Source organism: Hesperophylax consimilis, chromosome 5 (assembly GCF_061612785.1).
Source record: "Hesperophylax consimilis isolate HC1 chromosome 5, BYU_Hcon_1.0, whole genome shotgun sequence".
Classification (NCBI taxonomy): Eukaryota; Metazoa; Arthropoda; class Insecta; order Trichoptera; family Limnephilidae; genus Hesperophylax; species Hesperophylax consimilis.
Genome location: NC_142840.1, coordinates 40,197,951 through 40,213,439, shown reverse-complemented (window position 1 = coordinate 40,213,439; position 15,489 = coordinate 40,197,951). Strand labels below are relative to the sequence as shown.

At 32.4% G+C, this 15,489-nt stretch overlaps 1 protein-coding gene and 1 non-coding gene across 2 annotated transcripts; one reads left to right on the top strand and one right to left on the bottom strand.

The window, feature by feature from the left end:
• Positions 1-716: 716 nt before the first annotated feature.
• On the top strand, positions 717-2,036 carry LOC149423941 (achaete-scute complex protein T3-like). Its single transcript, XM_089632202.1, has 2 exons — positions 717-1,545; positions 1,769-2,036. The coding sequence occupies exon 1, from the start codon at positions 810-812 to the stop codon at positions 1,536-1,538; it is 729 nt and encodes a 242-aa protein (XP_089488328.1). The 5' UTR covers positions 717-809; the 3' UTR covers positions 1,539-1,545; positions 1,769-2,036.
• Positions 2,037-14,051: 12,015 nt separating this feature from the next.
• Positions 14,052-14,124, bottom strand: TRNAS-GGA (transfer RNA serine (anticodon GGA)). Its single transcript has one exon. It is a non-coding gene; the product is annotated as a tRNA-Ser (tRNA).
• Between the last annotated feature and the right edge of the window lie 1,365 nt (positions 14,125-15,489).

Genomic DNA, 15,489 nt, shown 5'->3' with positions numbered 1-15,489 from the left:
ACCTTCCTAGGCTTCTTCTTCATTTAGAAAAAATGAGTATTACTTATTTATTTAGAATATAATCAAATTATTGGTAATCCGGTAAAAACGGGATTGCAGGCATGTTCATGCACCTGCAATTACCTCGCTAATACATAATGTTTTTTGAACACGTGTTCTGAAATCGTGATAATTTATTCGTCTATATATCAGGAAACCAATTAATTAATTCGTTATCCCGTTTTTAACCGGAATATCAATAATTTGAAGATATTCTTAATATATTAGCAATACTCATTTTCTCCATGTAGGTAAAAATTATAACGCGTTTACATAATTCCTTACATTTGAAAATATAATAATTTTTTTTTTTTTAAATGAATTTCCCCATTTCCAATCATCGATCTCACACCTTGTAAAATGATAATGTATCATTATCTTTTATCTTTAATGAGTATGCTAAAAAACACTTACCTTTTTCTAGCTTGCGGTACTTGATCTGTTTATTTTGAGAGGTGTACCATTCCAGGTGCAAGCCATTCAAAAGGCCGGGCCCTCTGTACCGAAAAGTGTGTCTACAAAATAAGGGGAGGCTACTCGAAGGGCTCATACTAGTTTGAGCGTCCGCCGCGATCGTTCCTACCTGCGCCACCTTCCCACTGCCACTGCTTTCCGTCCACGGCCCGACCCCGGCACCGGCACAATCAGTTCATCAGTTGTTCACGGGAACTCCGACCGAGTGCAAGTGTGTTCCTTGTTCCTTCCCCCATCGAATATAAACCAAAAACATCGTGAAAAAAAACACTTAAAAATTTTTCGACAGTTTTGAAATGTTGAACGAAATCCAAGTTATTCCCGGTCAACATAATTGTGTTATCGTCTCTACTGGCTATCCTAATACGCAAATAAAAATGGAAAAGCGAGCTATTCCCATCGCACCCGCGCCTGTGAAAATGACGAATTTTCAGCAGAATATCACCGCTGAGTTGTTGAGGTGCAGGAAAAAGATGAACTATAAGCCGACCGCTTATACAGGAGGACATCAGTCCGCTTCCATCATCAGGAGAAACGCCCGCGAAAGAAACAGAGTGAAACAAGTGAACGACGGATTTGCAGCTTTGAGAAAACATCTTCCTCCAGCTGTAGTTGCAGCACTTTCCAGCAATGCTGGTAGAGGAGCCAGCAAAAAACTCAGCAAAGTTGATACTCTAAGAATGGTTGTAGAATATATCAGATACCTTCAGCAACTGCTCGACGAAAGTGACGAACAAATGGAAAATTGCGGTGACAGGACGGAAAATCAAGAAAACAACATGTTCTACAGTTCTATACCGATGGATGTCTCACAGAGGCTGGATCATGGCTACCTGCTGGACCAGACGACGCCCCCTGCATCTGAAACTTCCTCTTCTCCCGCTCCTTCCTATTCATCAGACGTCTCGACAGGATACACCATGAATAGCTGCTTCCCGATCGAGAAATACGAGAACCCGCACCAAACCATCAATCCAATAGACGAGGAACTATTGGATGTCATTTCCTGGTGGCAACAAAAATAATTACCAGGTAAACATCTTTACCATGTTCCTCATTATTCCATGTACACTTTGTTACAGATTTTTTAATCTCTACACTCAATGTATAAAAAAATCCTATATTGTTAATAATGTGACTTACAAATCTTATAAAAACCCCATAATTTAAATTATATTGTCTTGTGACTTCCATTTTTTTATGTTATTACTCGTTTTTTTTGCTCATTACTAATTAATTTTCTATTTTGTTACAGATTCTATCAATCTCATTCCCGAGTTGCTCCACCAGAGCCTTCTCTCGCCTTCAATCCACCGGTGCCTTATTTTATAAGTTTTGTGAAAGCAGAATAAGTTAGAGACGTTTAGACTGCTCAATTCGTGTACAAAATAGTTTATTCTCCTGTTATCTAGTCAGTAAACTAAGTTATCCACCGTGCTCTTATGGAAGACATTAGTAAATAGTTGATTGTTTATTTAATATTTAATAGCATTAAGTTTGGAAGAAAAATGAAAATAAAACCAGTGACTGATTAATCGGCATCTTTCTTTTATCCCTCAAACATAACACAGACCCTAACAATAAAACTTTAGTTGATTACTTTACACTCTACACCCTACATACTGCATAATAAAATCAAACACACAAAAATGTTTTACTAATTAACAAATATTTTTCATAAATATTTTTTTATAAATATGTTATTTGCATTTGAATGCAAACTGTAAATAATTTTAAACTTGTTATAATAATAATAATAAAATTCATTATTTCCCGACGAAAAAATGTGTCAGTTAAATGTTGCATTAATTGCATACAAGTGTAAAATTAACTATGTTTCTACAGAAGAATCTTAATTTGTAGAGATTTTAAATTCTATTATACCACAGTTTTAATAAACATAGTTAAATAATTTATTTCACCACAGTTTTGGTAAACACAAACTTTGGAAAAAACACCACAAATACAATGCAATAAAAACATTCAGCCATCTTTCACTCGATATAAAAAGTGAGGAAAAAAAAACTTTTCATATACAAAATTAAAAGATGGATTAATGAACAAAAAAGGCAATTTTCATAACATAAAAGAATAAAACGTACATAATACAAATACCATTTCACTGCAAACATCATCATGTACAACCGTACCTCATAATATCGGGTTCTGCTAGTAAAAATATGGGTAAGAGAAATAAATAACAATTCTAAAGATTAAATTTAAATGTTGAAAAACGATTGGTTCTCTAGATTAATTATTTTCAATGCGTAAATGCGTAAAATGTGCCTAGTGTTTTTTTGTTTGTTTAACGATACGGTACAATTTTATTTCAAGATGACTTAGTTTGAATATAGCTTTTATACAACCATAATTCCGATTAATTTATATCTAAACTACTGTCACTTCAATATTCCTAACTTGAATTAAGGCTTTGTTTTAAATGTGAAGATAATAAGTAGGTACCTTCCCACTTCAATCAATGTGAAGTAAGTATGCTTGTTAGACGTCAGAAATAATTAACTGTGGACATTTACCGGAGCTTAATCCTAGAAGTAAAAGTGATTAAAGACAGTGAGAATACGTCACTTCTGGGCAATGTCAAGCGTCTTGTAACTTGTAATACAAACCTCCAATTAGGAATCTCTTTGTAAAGCCGTTCGTATCGTAGGACAAGATTACATCGGATATCGATATGTGGTCAGATTATTTTTGTATTATTACAGGGTGTGCGGTTAACCGTGTCATATATTATTATATATTCAGCTAGATGCATTTATATATGTTTTAATAACTCCACACAGAATTATTTCATCTTTGGGGATACTGTGTAAAGGGTCCTTTTGAGGAGAGGAAAGAGTGAACATATTTTAGGATAGATGAAACCAGCCGGCAAATCGTTCCACAGCAAAGCAAGACTCAAGTGTAGAAGTTGTATAAGCGACCCGTTCTCAAGTGACAAATGTTAATGGTGTACATATGTTGGGAGGGCATTTGCCGTGTTTTACAACTATGTACTAGTGCCGAAGTGATCAATGGCGTTTGTTCCTCGGGGCACTTTCCATTGTAATACCGGTGCAACAAGGAAAGCATGCCGACCTGACGCCTGTGATCTAAAGATTGCATTCCGTTTGTTAAGATAGGGTAATCTATCCCGTTTCTGCACACAGTCAACGAATTTTTGAGCTCCATACCAGAAGTGACAGCCAAATTCAACAGTGGGGCGCACTATAGTCTCGTATACGATTATAAGTATAAGTAGGTAGTGGGTACCTATCTGTTTCGATCGGTTGCTTATATACATTCTAAAGCAGATATAAAATATAAATTATTATATTTTTAAAAATAAATTATAAAGAAAATTAATTCAATTGTAAAATAATTTATAACATTCATAATTAACTAATTTATTGATACAGTTAGTAGACAAACATTGTCGGACCTAATTACGAAGTCCATTTACTCTAAAATAATAAATGTACGCTATGATTTCACAAAATTTCCCTTTATAATTTTTTTTATTAATTTTAAATATTTAAAATAATAAAAATTAAAAAATTAATTATTATTATTATTAATAATTTAATATTTTTGTATTTTCTAACGCAACTTAAGTTCCAATTTATTTACGAGACTCAACATTTTATATCAAAATTGAGAAATAAAAATCACAGGGTGAACATCTTACAAATGTAATTAAGAGGAAACCACAAGCAAAAATGTCTATTTTCTTATTAAGCGCAAAAGTGATTTTCTTATTGAATTTGTAAATAATTTTAAAAGAAAGAAAAAAAATTAATCAAGGGAAGACTGTCACAGATAATCTTAGCCATAATATGGGTTTTATTGAAGTTATTGAAGTAAATTCTAATCAGTGGAAACGATAGAAAAGATTCAATTTAACCGAAGCATTTTGTTGGAATTCATTATGTTAACCAATTCGTAGTAAATATTAACCAAAACTAATGATTTAGCATTAAGTTTCGCTTTTTTTAAGTTTATCGGCGGTTAGTCATAATTTGGTAGTAATTCAGGGTCGTGTTGTATTTGTTCTTCCTTCTCAGGTAAACACTGTGAACACCATAGCAGTCGCTACCATTTGCACTGGTAATTGGTGATAAAGACCTCTACTGAAGCTAAATCGCAACCTTGCTAAATACCATAAAAAACCTATGACAAGCTATTCGATAAAAAAATATGTACCATACATCGACAGTTAAAATACATACATTTTGAATACATAGTATGAACAGGACACTCTGTATTAAATACTTAATTCAGTATCAGCTTGTCTATCAGGTTGTCAACGTTCTATTACTCAGATGTTAAGTTTCCCATTGAATTGATTTGAATAATTGTCTAATGAACTGAGAATAATGATTTCTTTTCGTAGCGATAAGACAGACCAACAAAAGAATTGCCGATAAGTTCAATCAGATCTAAAAATAAAAGCAAATTCATAATATGTATTTTTTGTTTAAATTTGATGACGTTAATAGCAAAACCTACAGCTTGTCAGAAACGTTAATGATATTATACATAATCTGTTTTAAACCGGTGTAATTAAAAACTACTACATTGTACTATCACGGTATGATTGTGTAATTCTTTGATTGGAGGATTCGTCTAAATTAAATTAGAAAAATCTGACGGCCTCCGTGATGGAGGGGTAAGGCTCTCGACTAGCAAGCCGAAGGTCGCGGGTTCAAATCCTGGCATGCGCAAGTAAAATTATTTATTTAATTAATTTGTGTTATTTTCATTTAAAATAATATATAGTATATTTGCGGCGCGTTCCAGAGTGGAAGATACTCTCCAAAATACCACCATTAAAAATTAAAACATGGCTTGAATTGGTTTTGGCAGTGTTTGGTGACCAGATCTGAATAGTCAGGTACTTTTCCACCTTCCTCTTACCCATCTTTTTCCCCTCCCTGAAAACTTAGTACTATATTCAGCCCCACAACATATCATACCATAGTCTCACTGGCTCCCGGCTACTAATTACAACTATAAAAAACGTAAACTGTATACATATATTCCCTAAGTAGTGGAGCTTTTACGATCAAATGTCGTATTAGAATGTTCAATTCAACATTCAATCCAATCATCAAAAGTATTACAAAGCAATTTCCATCATTAAATCATCTCCGTTGACTTGGGGTTATAAGTCAGTTAAGTTTGATAGACTTAATCCGTCACACCGTGTTGTTTAATCAATTGAAAAAGGAGGAATAATGAGTTTTCTAATACCGTTATATCAACAGGTTTAATTGGCTATCAAAGTAGTACGGGAATTACTTAAGATTTCAAATTGATACATTTCCCGGTAACTAGTTAAAGCAAAGGGTTTACTTATAAAACTCGTCTTGGAGTAGAACTGATTGAAAAAGTAAAAACAGATTTTTCATCTATGTACTCGTATTTATAAGTTTAACTATAATAACCAATGATAATTTATAAAATCAATTGTCCTCTTTTAATCTCCTGTTAAGATTTGTTTGGGCTTGATGAAGTCTTCAATAACAGACGCATGTTTTTTTTTTGTTTTTACTGCACAAAACTGCATTTCACTTTATTTAATGTTACGAAGAGTTAAATTATTCCCGACCCGGACAAAACACTTTTACTAATGGTCTGTAGACCATAATGACTGCTTGTTACTATTTTATAGGAGAGAAGAAGAAGGAATCCAGTCGGCGAGGCTTTTTATAATCTAACCAAGTAAAACACATTGACAAGCTAATTGTAAACAAACACTGTAAAAGAAAGCCAATTGATAAGGCAAAACATCTGTTTTATCTGTTAGCCCTAGTTTTACCTCTGACCGCTAGGTGCTAGGCAGGAGCCTGTAAAGTAACTGGTGGTGAACTTTGCTAATGGTTCGTACATTTTTAACATCTCCATTTCCATTCTTTCAACAAGTTTCTCTAGATCTTTATTCATACGCATAGGAACATTAATGTATTATTTATATTTGGAATAACTTGATAAGTAAAACCACAATTTGTAATAATTTAACTATTGAAGACAATATTAGAGATTCTCAAATGCAAATTTGAAACAGAAAAATTCGAAACTTGAACCCAGAACCTTCGCGTTACTGTGGCGCTCCTCTAACCGCTGCGCTAATCCGTCCCTATTTCCTTCGGCTTCGAATAAAAACTATCGACACTATCTTCATTTTTTAACGCATTTTTTATTGGCTTCTCTCTTTATGTATGATCGCAAGATTCTACTCGAACTAAATTTTATCTTTTTTTATTAATTTATTAAGTTTGAGTACATAATAAACATCAAATTTCGTCTACCATAATATGTGCATATGCAATATATGCATAGTCTTCTGGTAATTTAAAATCATACGAAAACTTGTATACGAATAAATATATTTTTACATATTTTTTTAAAATTTTGATGTGTTTCTGCTATAAAATGTGCATAGCCACTTACTAACATTACAACCATATCAACACTGTTTTCTCTAAAAATTAAAACAGTGGTAGACGCAAAGTAGTACATGACGTCAAATTTTATTTCATTATAATTATTAATAACTCAAAACTCGACAGAACGTGATATAAATGGATTTGCTAGTTGAAAAAAAAATGATTTGACCTAAAGATTCAACACATGAAAGCTTTATGAATATGATAGCGATGGAGCCGCCAGTCCCGAGAAAACGATCTTTTGATTCATTTTTTTTTTGATTCGCGGCTAAGATGTAAACTTTTGTTTTTGCACTGAAATCAAAACGAAATCACGACCTTCGGGATCGGAGCCAAATACCGTACGACTCTGGCACGGAGTTCGGCAATCTTGGTGAAATGATAAAATATTGGATAGGCTTCCCATGCATTGGAGAAGTATATACCTTCCCTGAAACTACAATTTAAACCATTAATATTTTGGTGACCGGATAAATCATCAAAATGATAATTCAAAGGGTAAAATTATAATTATATAATTCAATAAAATAATTCACCAAAATTTGGTAATTAAACATAACTTGATTGACTGCCGTAATATAGTACCATATTATGAATACGAACCAAATTCATTTTTAGAAAACGAATTATAAAATATATTATGATAAAACTATACTAACAGACCGAGCGATTAGTCATAATAGACCCGATATAGTTTTACATGACAAAATTAAAAAAATAACTTATATCATTGATGTCGCTATACCAAATTCCTGTAATATTCAAAAATCTGTTAGCGAAAAAATAAGAAAATACACAGATTTAGGAAATGAAATAAAAAGAATTTGGCATTCTCAGACTATAAAAATATTACCATTCGTTATTTCGGCTACTGGCATTATACCTAGCTCTCTAATTAAAAATTTAGGCGTATTAGATCTATCAAAAAATTTATATATAAAGATGCAAAAGTCGGTCATTTTGAATACATGTAGGATAACAAAAGATTTTTTAAATATTTATGTTGAGGGATCAGTAGGATTTATAGGCCCTGTTAGAAGTTCTACCGAGCCGAACCCTCTGATATGAAAATATCTGGAGACGGTGAATTATTTTCCCATTTGATATCTGGTGAGTTGACGTGTTGTTGTTCTTGTATTGTTTTGTATTTATTTTACTTATATAATGCACTTACATAGTGTTGATTGACTAGCTGATCATTTGTGGAAAAGTGAGTGGAAGGGTTTAGTTTTTCCTATGGGGAAGATTTAACCCGGACAACAAAATCGGAAGCATAATAAAAAAAACAATTATTTTATAAGCAATAATTATTAGCCTGAAACACTCATCCACATTGAAAAATCTCCTTATAAAAGATACATGACGCCAACGGGACTTGAACCCGTGTCCTTTCGATTTCCGGTCGATAGCTCTGACCACTGAGCTATGGCGGCTTATTTCTTATCCGCGAAATAATTCAATATACACTAGTGTTTCATTCAACAATTATTGCTCGTTACATTTTTTTTCTTTTTTCACCTGAAACAACCAACTTTTTATTTAAAATAAAAATAAATAAAAAAAATGTAACAAGCCGTAATTGTTGAATGAAACACTAGTATGAATGAAACACTAGTACCGGAAATCGAAAGGACACGGGTTCAAGTCCCGTTGGCGTCATGTATCTTTTATCGGGAGATTTTTCAATGTGGATGAGTGTTTCAGGCTAATAATTATTGCTTATAAAAATAATTGTTATCAAAATGATAATTCATCACATCTTTAAAAAGTTATATAAAGTCGTGGAAAGTGATGAAACAAAAATTTTATTAACTGGGCTAAGTAGGTTAGGTTAAAAAAAAATTTCATCTTTTCTAATGAATTTATATCACTTTTTAAAAGTGTGTTGAATTGTCACTGTGTTGAGTTATCACAGAACCAATATTTTCGTAACCCTGCATTACTAATATACCTAGAAATATGTTTTTACCATACAAAATTAAATGACTCTCATTGAAACGATCACCAACGTCTCGAAGTTTTAAATTCTTCTGATGCAATATTTACAACAAAAAAGCAAATAATTATTTTTCATGAAACTTCATCATTTTTATCATTTCAATAATTACTCTTCGTAATACTGTGAACGGGCGATTATCCTCCCGGCACTAAAATATCCCACTCCGACAACGGAAGAGCATTGTTAAGATTCAATTATAAAAAGTAAAAAATATTGTACCGGGGACATACCTTCGGGTTCATTGAGAAAGGCAGCGTTTTACTCCCAACAGAATGAAATTCATATAAATGTGCTCGGCAAATGCCTACATAATATGAACATACATTTCGGTTTCATTCATGAACTTGACGGAAGGCATAATTATTATTAAATTGAAAGCACAGTTTCATAAAATTCTCGCGGCGAATTTGGAATGTTTTTCTCAATTTCGCGGATGCAGAAAAAAGTATGAAATTGTTTGTAAAATTATTTTATACGATTGCATGTACTAGAGACGAACGTTATCGAAATATATTTTAATCACCCTATGATGTTTCGAATTAATTGGTCGGATTGCATGAAAGCCTTTAACAATTTGGCAAACGCATTATTTTTATGTTTAAAGAAAACAATGTAATTATCTTTGTAGATAGTACGTATGTCTGAACATACAAGGCTTTGGAATCTTTGTCATTTTCATAATGAGTTAAACAATAAGATCCAGTTATAACAGTTAATTATTAACATCAACAAAATAAATATTTAGTAAAAAGGGTATCTTTTTTAATTTACCTAATAAAATTTATAATTTTTTTTACTACACTTGAGGATTTCGCAGACAAAAAAATAATCACGTTTGCCGTTGGTAGAGATAGGCACACTATTAATGTATCTTTGGTAACACTTTTATAACCAGACCTATCTTTAAAGGTGTTGCATAACTAAACTGTTAGACTGAACAGGTTGATACTTTTTTATAACCCGACTGTTGAACAACGGAAAAACAGCAAAAAATATGATAAGACTCTTGCAATACTCTAAATCTCTTAATCTGAGTCCAAACCAAACATTGGCTCAGAGGGTTCTTAATTAAAAGGTTTTATCGCTTAAGGAATGTCAATGATATCTAACTCCACATAACCTAACGGATTTTTGATAAGTAAAGGATCAAGGACATTGAATCCGGAGTGTCTGCAAATAATAATCTCAAAGGCCTTATCTCAAAAGTTGTCCTAAAATAGCTTCAAAGGTTTGGTATGGTGAAATGATGTCTTACTTCTAGAGCAAACGACGAGTTAGGCTTTTGAGGTGCCTACATAGAAATAGCATTAGGATCAGGCTAGACAAATGATAAGAGCGGCTCCGAGACTAAATAAAAATCGTCGTGCGAAAATCATTAAATTGTAATAAAATGGTTGAACCAAACCGGACAACATCATAAAGGGCGGCGTTATCAACTAAAGGCGGAAGTATTTAATACGTTTTGAAACAATCTTAAGAAAAATATATTTTATGACCTTTATGTAAGAATCGGTAGGTACTAAACATGGGTAGATTCTGTTCATGTCGCAGTCAGTGTGTATGAGATGATGTTAGGTATATTTATTGTTTGTTTACATTGTATCTTTTTTTACTTTAAATTTTTAACCTACATGGTACCTATTAATCTAATTCCAGCCAATTCATTACTGTTTAATATAGTAAACATGGAGGTTGACCATGATATTCATTGATATTTAATTGCAAGAAAAAATATGACAAACTATTATTTTAAAAAGGAGACAGAAAGAGAGAGAAAAAAAAATTACATTATAAAAGGAAAAGGATGAAAAAATATACATATACAAAATATTATGCCACATATTTTAATATTCTCCTGATGAAGGAAGGGTGCTTTCGAAACGAGTGTAATTAAAATGAAAGTGGTCTAAAATAATATTATATATTTTCATTGTATGAAAGCATATGTTGGAAATCATCGAATAGCACAAATAATTTAATATTCTTTTTAAATGTATACAAGGATTTGACGACTTTGATTTGGAAGGCTATTGAATAGAAGTGGAGTGGAGGAAGGATATATATATATGTAAAAAAATATATATTTATATAATATAGATATAAGTAGGTCCTGTGGTGTTATATAAATTACATATCGGTACAAAATATATTTATAATCGAAATCTCACCAAAGAAGAAACTGGTTCTTGTGATTGGTGAGCGAATTATGAGTATTAATGTGAATAAAGCAAGGAGCGCTCTCAAGAAAATATATGGCATTTCATCATCTTTGGTTATGTCTTAGGATAAATGGCACGGTGATAAGTTATATTCACATGTAAAATTTTATCAAATATTTCTGAATGTTCTAAGTCAAATTCCCACAGAAATTTGTTCTTTCCAATAAAAATGATTACATTCTCGTATTATAAAAGATACCAAGAAAATAATAAGTAATCGATCAAATTTGAAGGATTGAAAGTTGGGTTTTGTCATGTTTTTGACGTAGGTATAACGTCTCTCACACGCTAAAAGAAAATGCCCAAAGAGATGCAAAGGCTACTTGCCCATTCAAATGATATAGCAAGAATTATTGTAAAACCTGTAATTTTTTTAATGTCTTTTTCAAACAAGTTAGAAGGACCTTACACAAAAGGGCAAATCCAAATACATTGATAAGTACTCTGAGGGATCAGATATTGTAGACCTTTTAAAAATGTTATGATTTAGATACCTGCAAGGACTCAACAATGGACCTTGCGGGACACCTTTTTGTCATTACAAAGGGACCCGAAACAAAAATGAAAAGCAAGTTATTTAACACGGTACTTCATCATTCACGAGACTCCTTGAATGCATTTTAATATAGTCCTTCACAATCGCAGGCCCATTCACGCAAATATCCGAAACGATTCATTCACTAATGACAATGGAGCACCGCTCATCTGGACTCATACAGACTCCATCAGATCTCTGGAATATATCTTGATCTCCCGGTAACAACATTTGCAGTTCCATCCCACGACGTAATTAAATCATTACTCCCGTATTTGTGGTGCTGTTTGAAATGTAATTTTGACATTATTGTTAGCAATTTGGCTGCAAACTGGTTTGTGATATTTGAAATTGTGACATGCAATTACTCGAGGCACGAACCACAGTCTTGACATGCTAAGGATGCCTAATAATCACAGAATTCTATTTTTTTTGTATCATGAAATGTATTTTTACTGTAGATACTTTTACCAGTATGATATTTTGTGATTGCTTCGGGTTTATTATATTTTACGAGTGCTAATAATGGGTGTTTCAAAATGTTTTTCATTTCGATCGATATTATCTGGACATTTTTGGCACCGAAACGCAAAAACAGATTGGCTACAACCGTAACACATCTTTCCAGCAAGATGGGGATGACTCTTTAGCTACTCTTCACGATTTATTCCCTGAAAGAGTAATTTGTCGCCTAGGAGAAATCAACTAGCCACCGAGGAATTCAGATTAAGCGCCTGCTGACTTTTTCCTATAAGGCTACATAAAAAGTAAAGTTTTCAACCCACTACTACACCATTTGAATGATTTAAAGTGAATAATCACAGACATCAATGCATTTTTAATAGAAATGCAGCAAGTGATTGAAAATTTTAGTTTGAGGCTAAATGGGTGTGAAGAAATGGATGATGCTCATTTAAGGACGGGTTGTTTCGGAAAATTTGAACAATTCATCAAATTTCAACGTTAATTTGCGAGTTCTGTGAAAGATATTTTCTAGTTCTGTTATTATTTCAGTTATGTCAAGCAACTAACCTATAATGATATAATATCAGAACTTGAATAGGACTTTCACAGAACTCGCAAATTAACGTTGAAATTTGATGAATTGTTCAAATTCTCCGAAACAACCGGTCCTAAAAGTGGTTGTTTTCACAAATGAAAATTCAAAAACTGTTCTGCAATTAAAAACTATTGAGAATGAGTTTTAACCCTTTATGGTGTTTTATTGAGATAGGAACCCTTTACCGCACAAGGTACCAAAAATGGCAAAAACATGAAAATAATCATCATAATCAGCATATGAAGGCTCTCCACAATGATGACGTAATATTTAAATCAACATACTAACTACTAACTGAGAGCGGTATGATATAATTTCACACCCTTAACTTCTGATCTACCGAGAAATCAATTCTTACTTCTATAATTCTGCACAAATAATAGTTAACACTACGCCAGCGAACTACTTATGATTAAAGCGTTCATCTGCTCTCCTTATAAATCTACATCAAGTCGAGCTTTATTGATCAAACTGCTTTGATTGCAATCAAATTACGTGATCGTTTGAAATGAAGTCAAATTCAATACAATCTTAAATGGAATATTTCACACAAGTTATTGAAACATATTCATATGAAATTGCTTACAAAAAGTTGCGTGGGAACTGAAAAGCATTCCATTCATAAAAGTTCCTTGTACTGCTGAGAGGTATTCTATAATATTCCAAGTCAAATTAAATTTACGATGTGTAATGATTTTGATATGGCGTAACCAATAAACACGACATATCTCAAAACAACAATGGTTATATAATATAATGTATTTTTTATTTGTGATGATTTTTGCCGCAACTAATTTAGATTTTTAAAAAATTGATCAAAATTATGATGGTTAGAAGTTTTTTATTTCTTCAAGCAACAATGGTGTGGAATTTGATGTGAAAATGTCTCGGACCTCAAGGAATTATTTTCTTAATAGTTTGTGATGGGTATGGACGGTAGGTGGCACCACGAGGGTGGCCTACCGTTATGTGCTTTCAATTACTGTTGACACCTTTGTAGAAAGGACCCTAATAGAGTTTTAGTGTGACAAACATTTAATACACACAGGGCGGCATCTTGAAGACAGTCGTCGTCAACCACCCAAAGTAAAACAGCTTTATTTTGGATTCCTCACACTCAAGATTTTAACTTGGTTCTACTATTTTATACAAATTCTACTAATTATTACCCAGTTTCTCTTGAGTTTCAAATATCTTTTTCTTAATAAATTATTATAAGCAATAATTAGTCGTCTGTAATATCAATACAAATTGAAAATATCTCCCGAGAAAAAATAAATGCCGCCGACGGGAATTGAACCCGCGCCTTCTGATATCCAGTCAGACGCTCTGGACCACTGAGCCACGTCGGCTTATTTCCAACCCGCCAAATACTTCAATATGTTCAAGTACTTCAATAAACAATTACTGCTTATTATATTTTTTTCACCTGTAAACAACCAACTTACCAACATCACCAACCAACCAACAAGGTTGCTTATAATAATTTGTTATCCTTTGTACTTTGCATAAAAAAACCTTCTCTTATAAACATTAGTTTATCATTAAAAAATAATCTTTTTCTCATTAATTTTTAACCTGATGTTTATGGTTTTTACTTTTAGTTCCCGGTGTATCTACGAGTATAGCAGTAGAGTATTTTTGTCATCCACCGCTAATGCATACATGCTTGAAAAATACTTGTCAAATTTTGTAACGTAATGCATGTTCATTTGAAACGAAAAATAATGAAGTAAAATCAACCTTGGAATACCTTCAAAATTGGCGAATCTATTTGAAAATTTATGTCAACCGGAAATATAACTAATAAAATAAAATACTTTTTGTTTTAAAAAGACGAGTTTTTAATTATTTTTAGAACCGACCGGTTTCGCTTTACTCAAGCATCTTCAGGGTACAAATTATTACTGAAAATATAAGTATATAAATCATTAATCTGACAGATCATTTAGGGTAAATTTACGATACAATCTGACAATGCTCCATGAGTAAAGAATAATGTTTAGACAAAATAATAATATGTTTTTGATGTCATATTTAAAAACAGTTTTATTCACCAAACTCGTGGTGGAATTAACGTAGCGTTGTTAAATTCTACACCGAAAGAGCATCACTAATTTTATAACGTTTGAGTTCACAGAGAGCTTTTATTGGGACGCACAAACAAAATTTTAGTTTTATAAGGATAATATTTTTTCCACCTATTTGCATATATTCTAATATTTGATGCACATGATAACACATGATCACATTCAATTAATATTTTTAATTTCCTTGAATATTATTGATAACGTTTCAATAATAAAAATTGAATAAGAATCTCTCTCAATCAATGAAACAAGTGTGCTTCATAGTTTTTATATTGTGTAGGCAATTGTAGATGATGCAAAAAAAATCTGCCTTCTTCAAAAACATATTATACCTACAAACATGCATAAATTATTATTTTTATCATGAAGTAGGCTAAGTTAAACTCATTGAAGATAATAAACAGCCGTTTTAACTGGTTGTTAACTACTGTTTAACACCCACTCAGCGGCGTCACCATAAAGAGCGACACCTCCATGCGCCCACCTCGATCTATGGGAAATCCATTAGCCGTGACTAATCTACCACTCTAAAGATGGCTTTCTTTCTACTGCCTACTTCATGGTTATTCAAATGTACTTATAAGGCACCCCATTCAACTCCCCGTGGACGATACCAATACAAATGTC

Coding starts and splice junctions, on each gene's coding strand:
- LOC149423941 (XM_089632202.1), top strand. CDS start 810: ATGTTGAACGAAATCCAAGTTATTCCCGGTCAACATAATTGTGTTATC.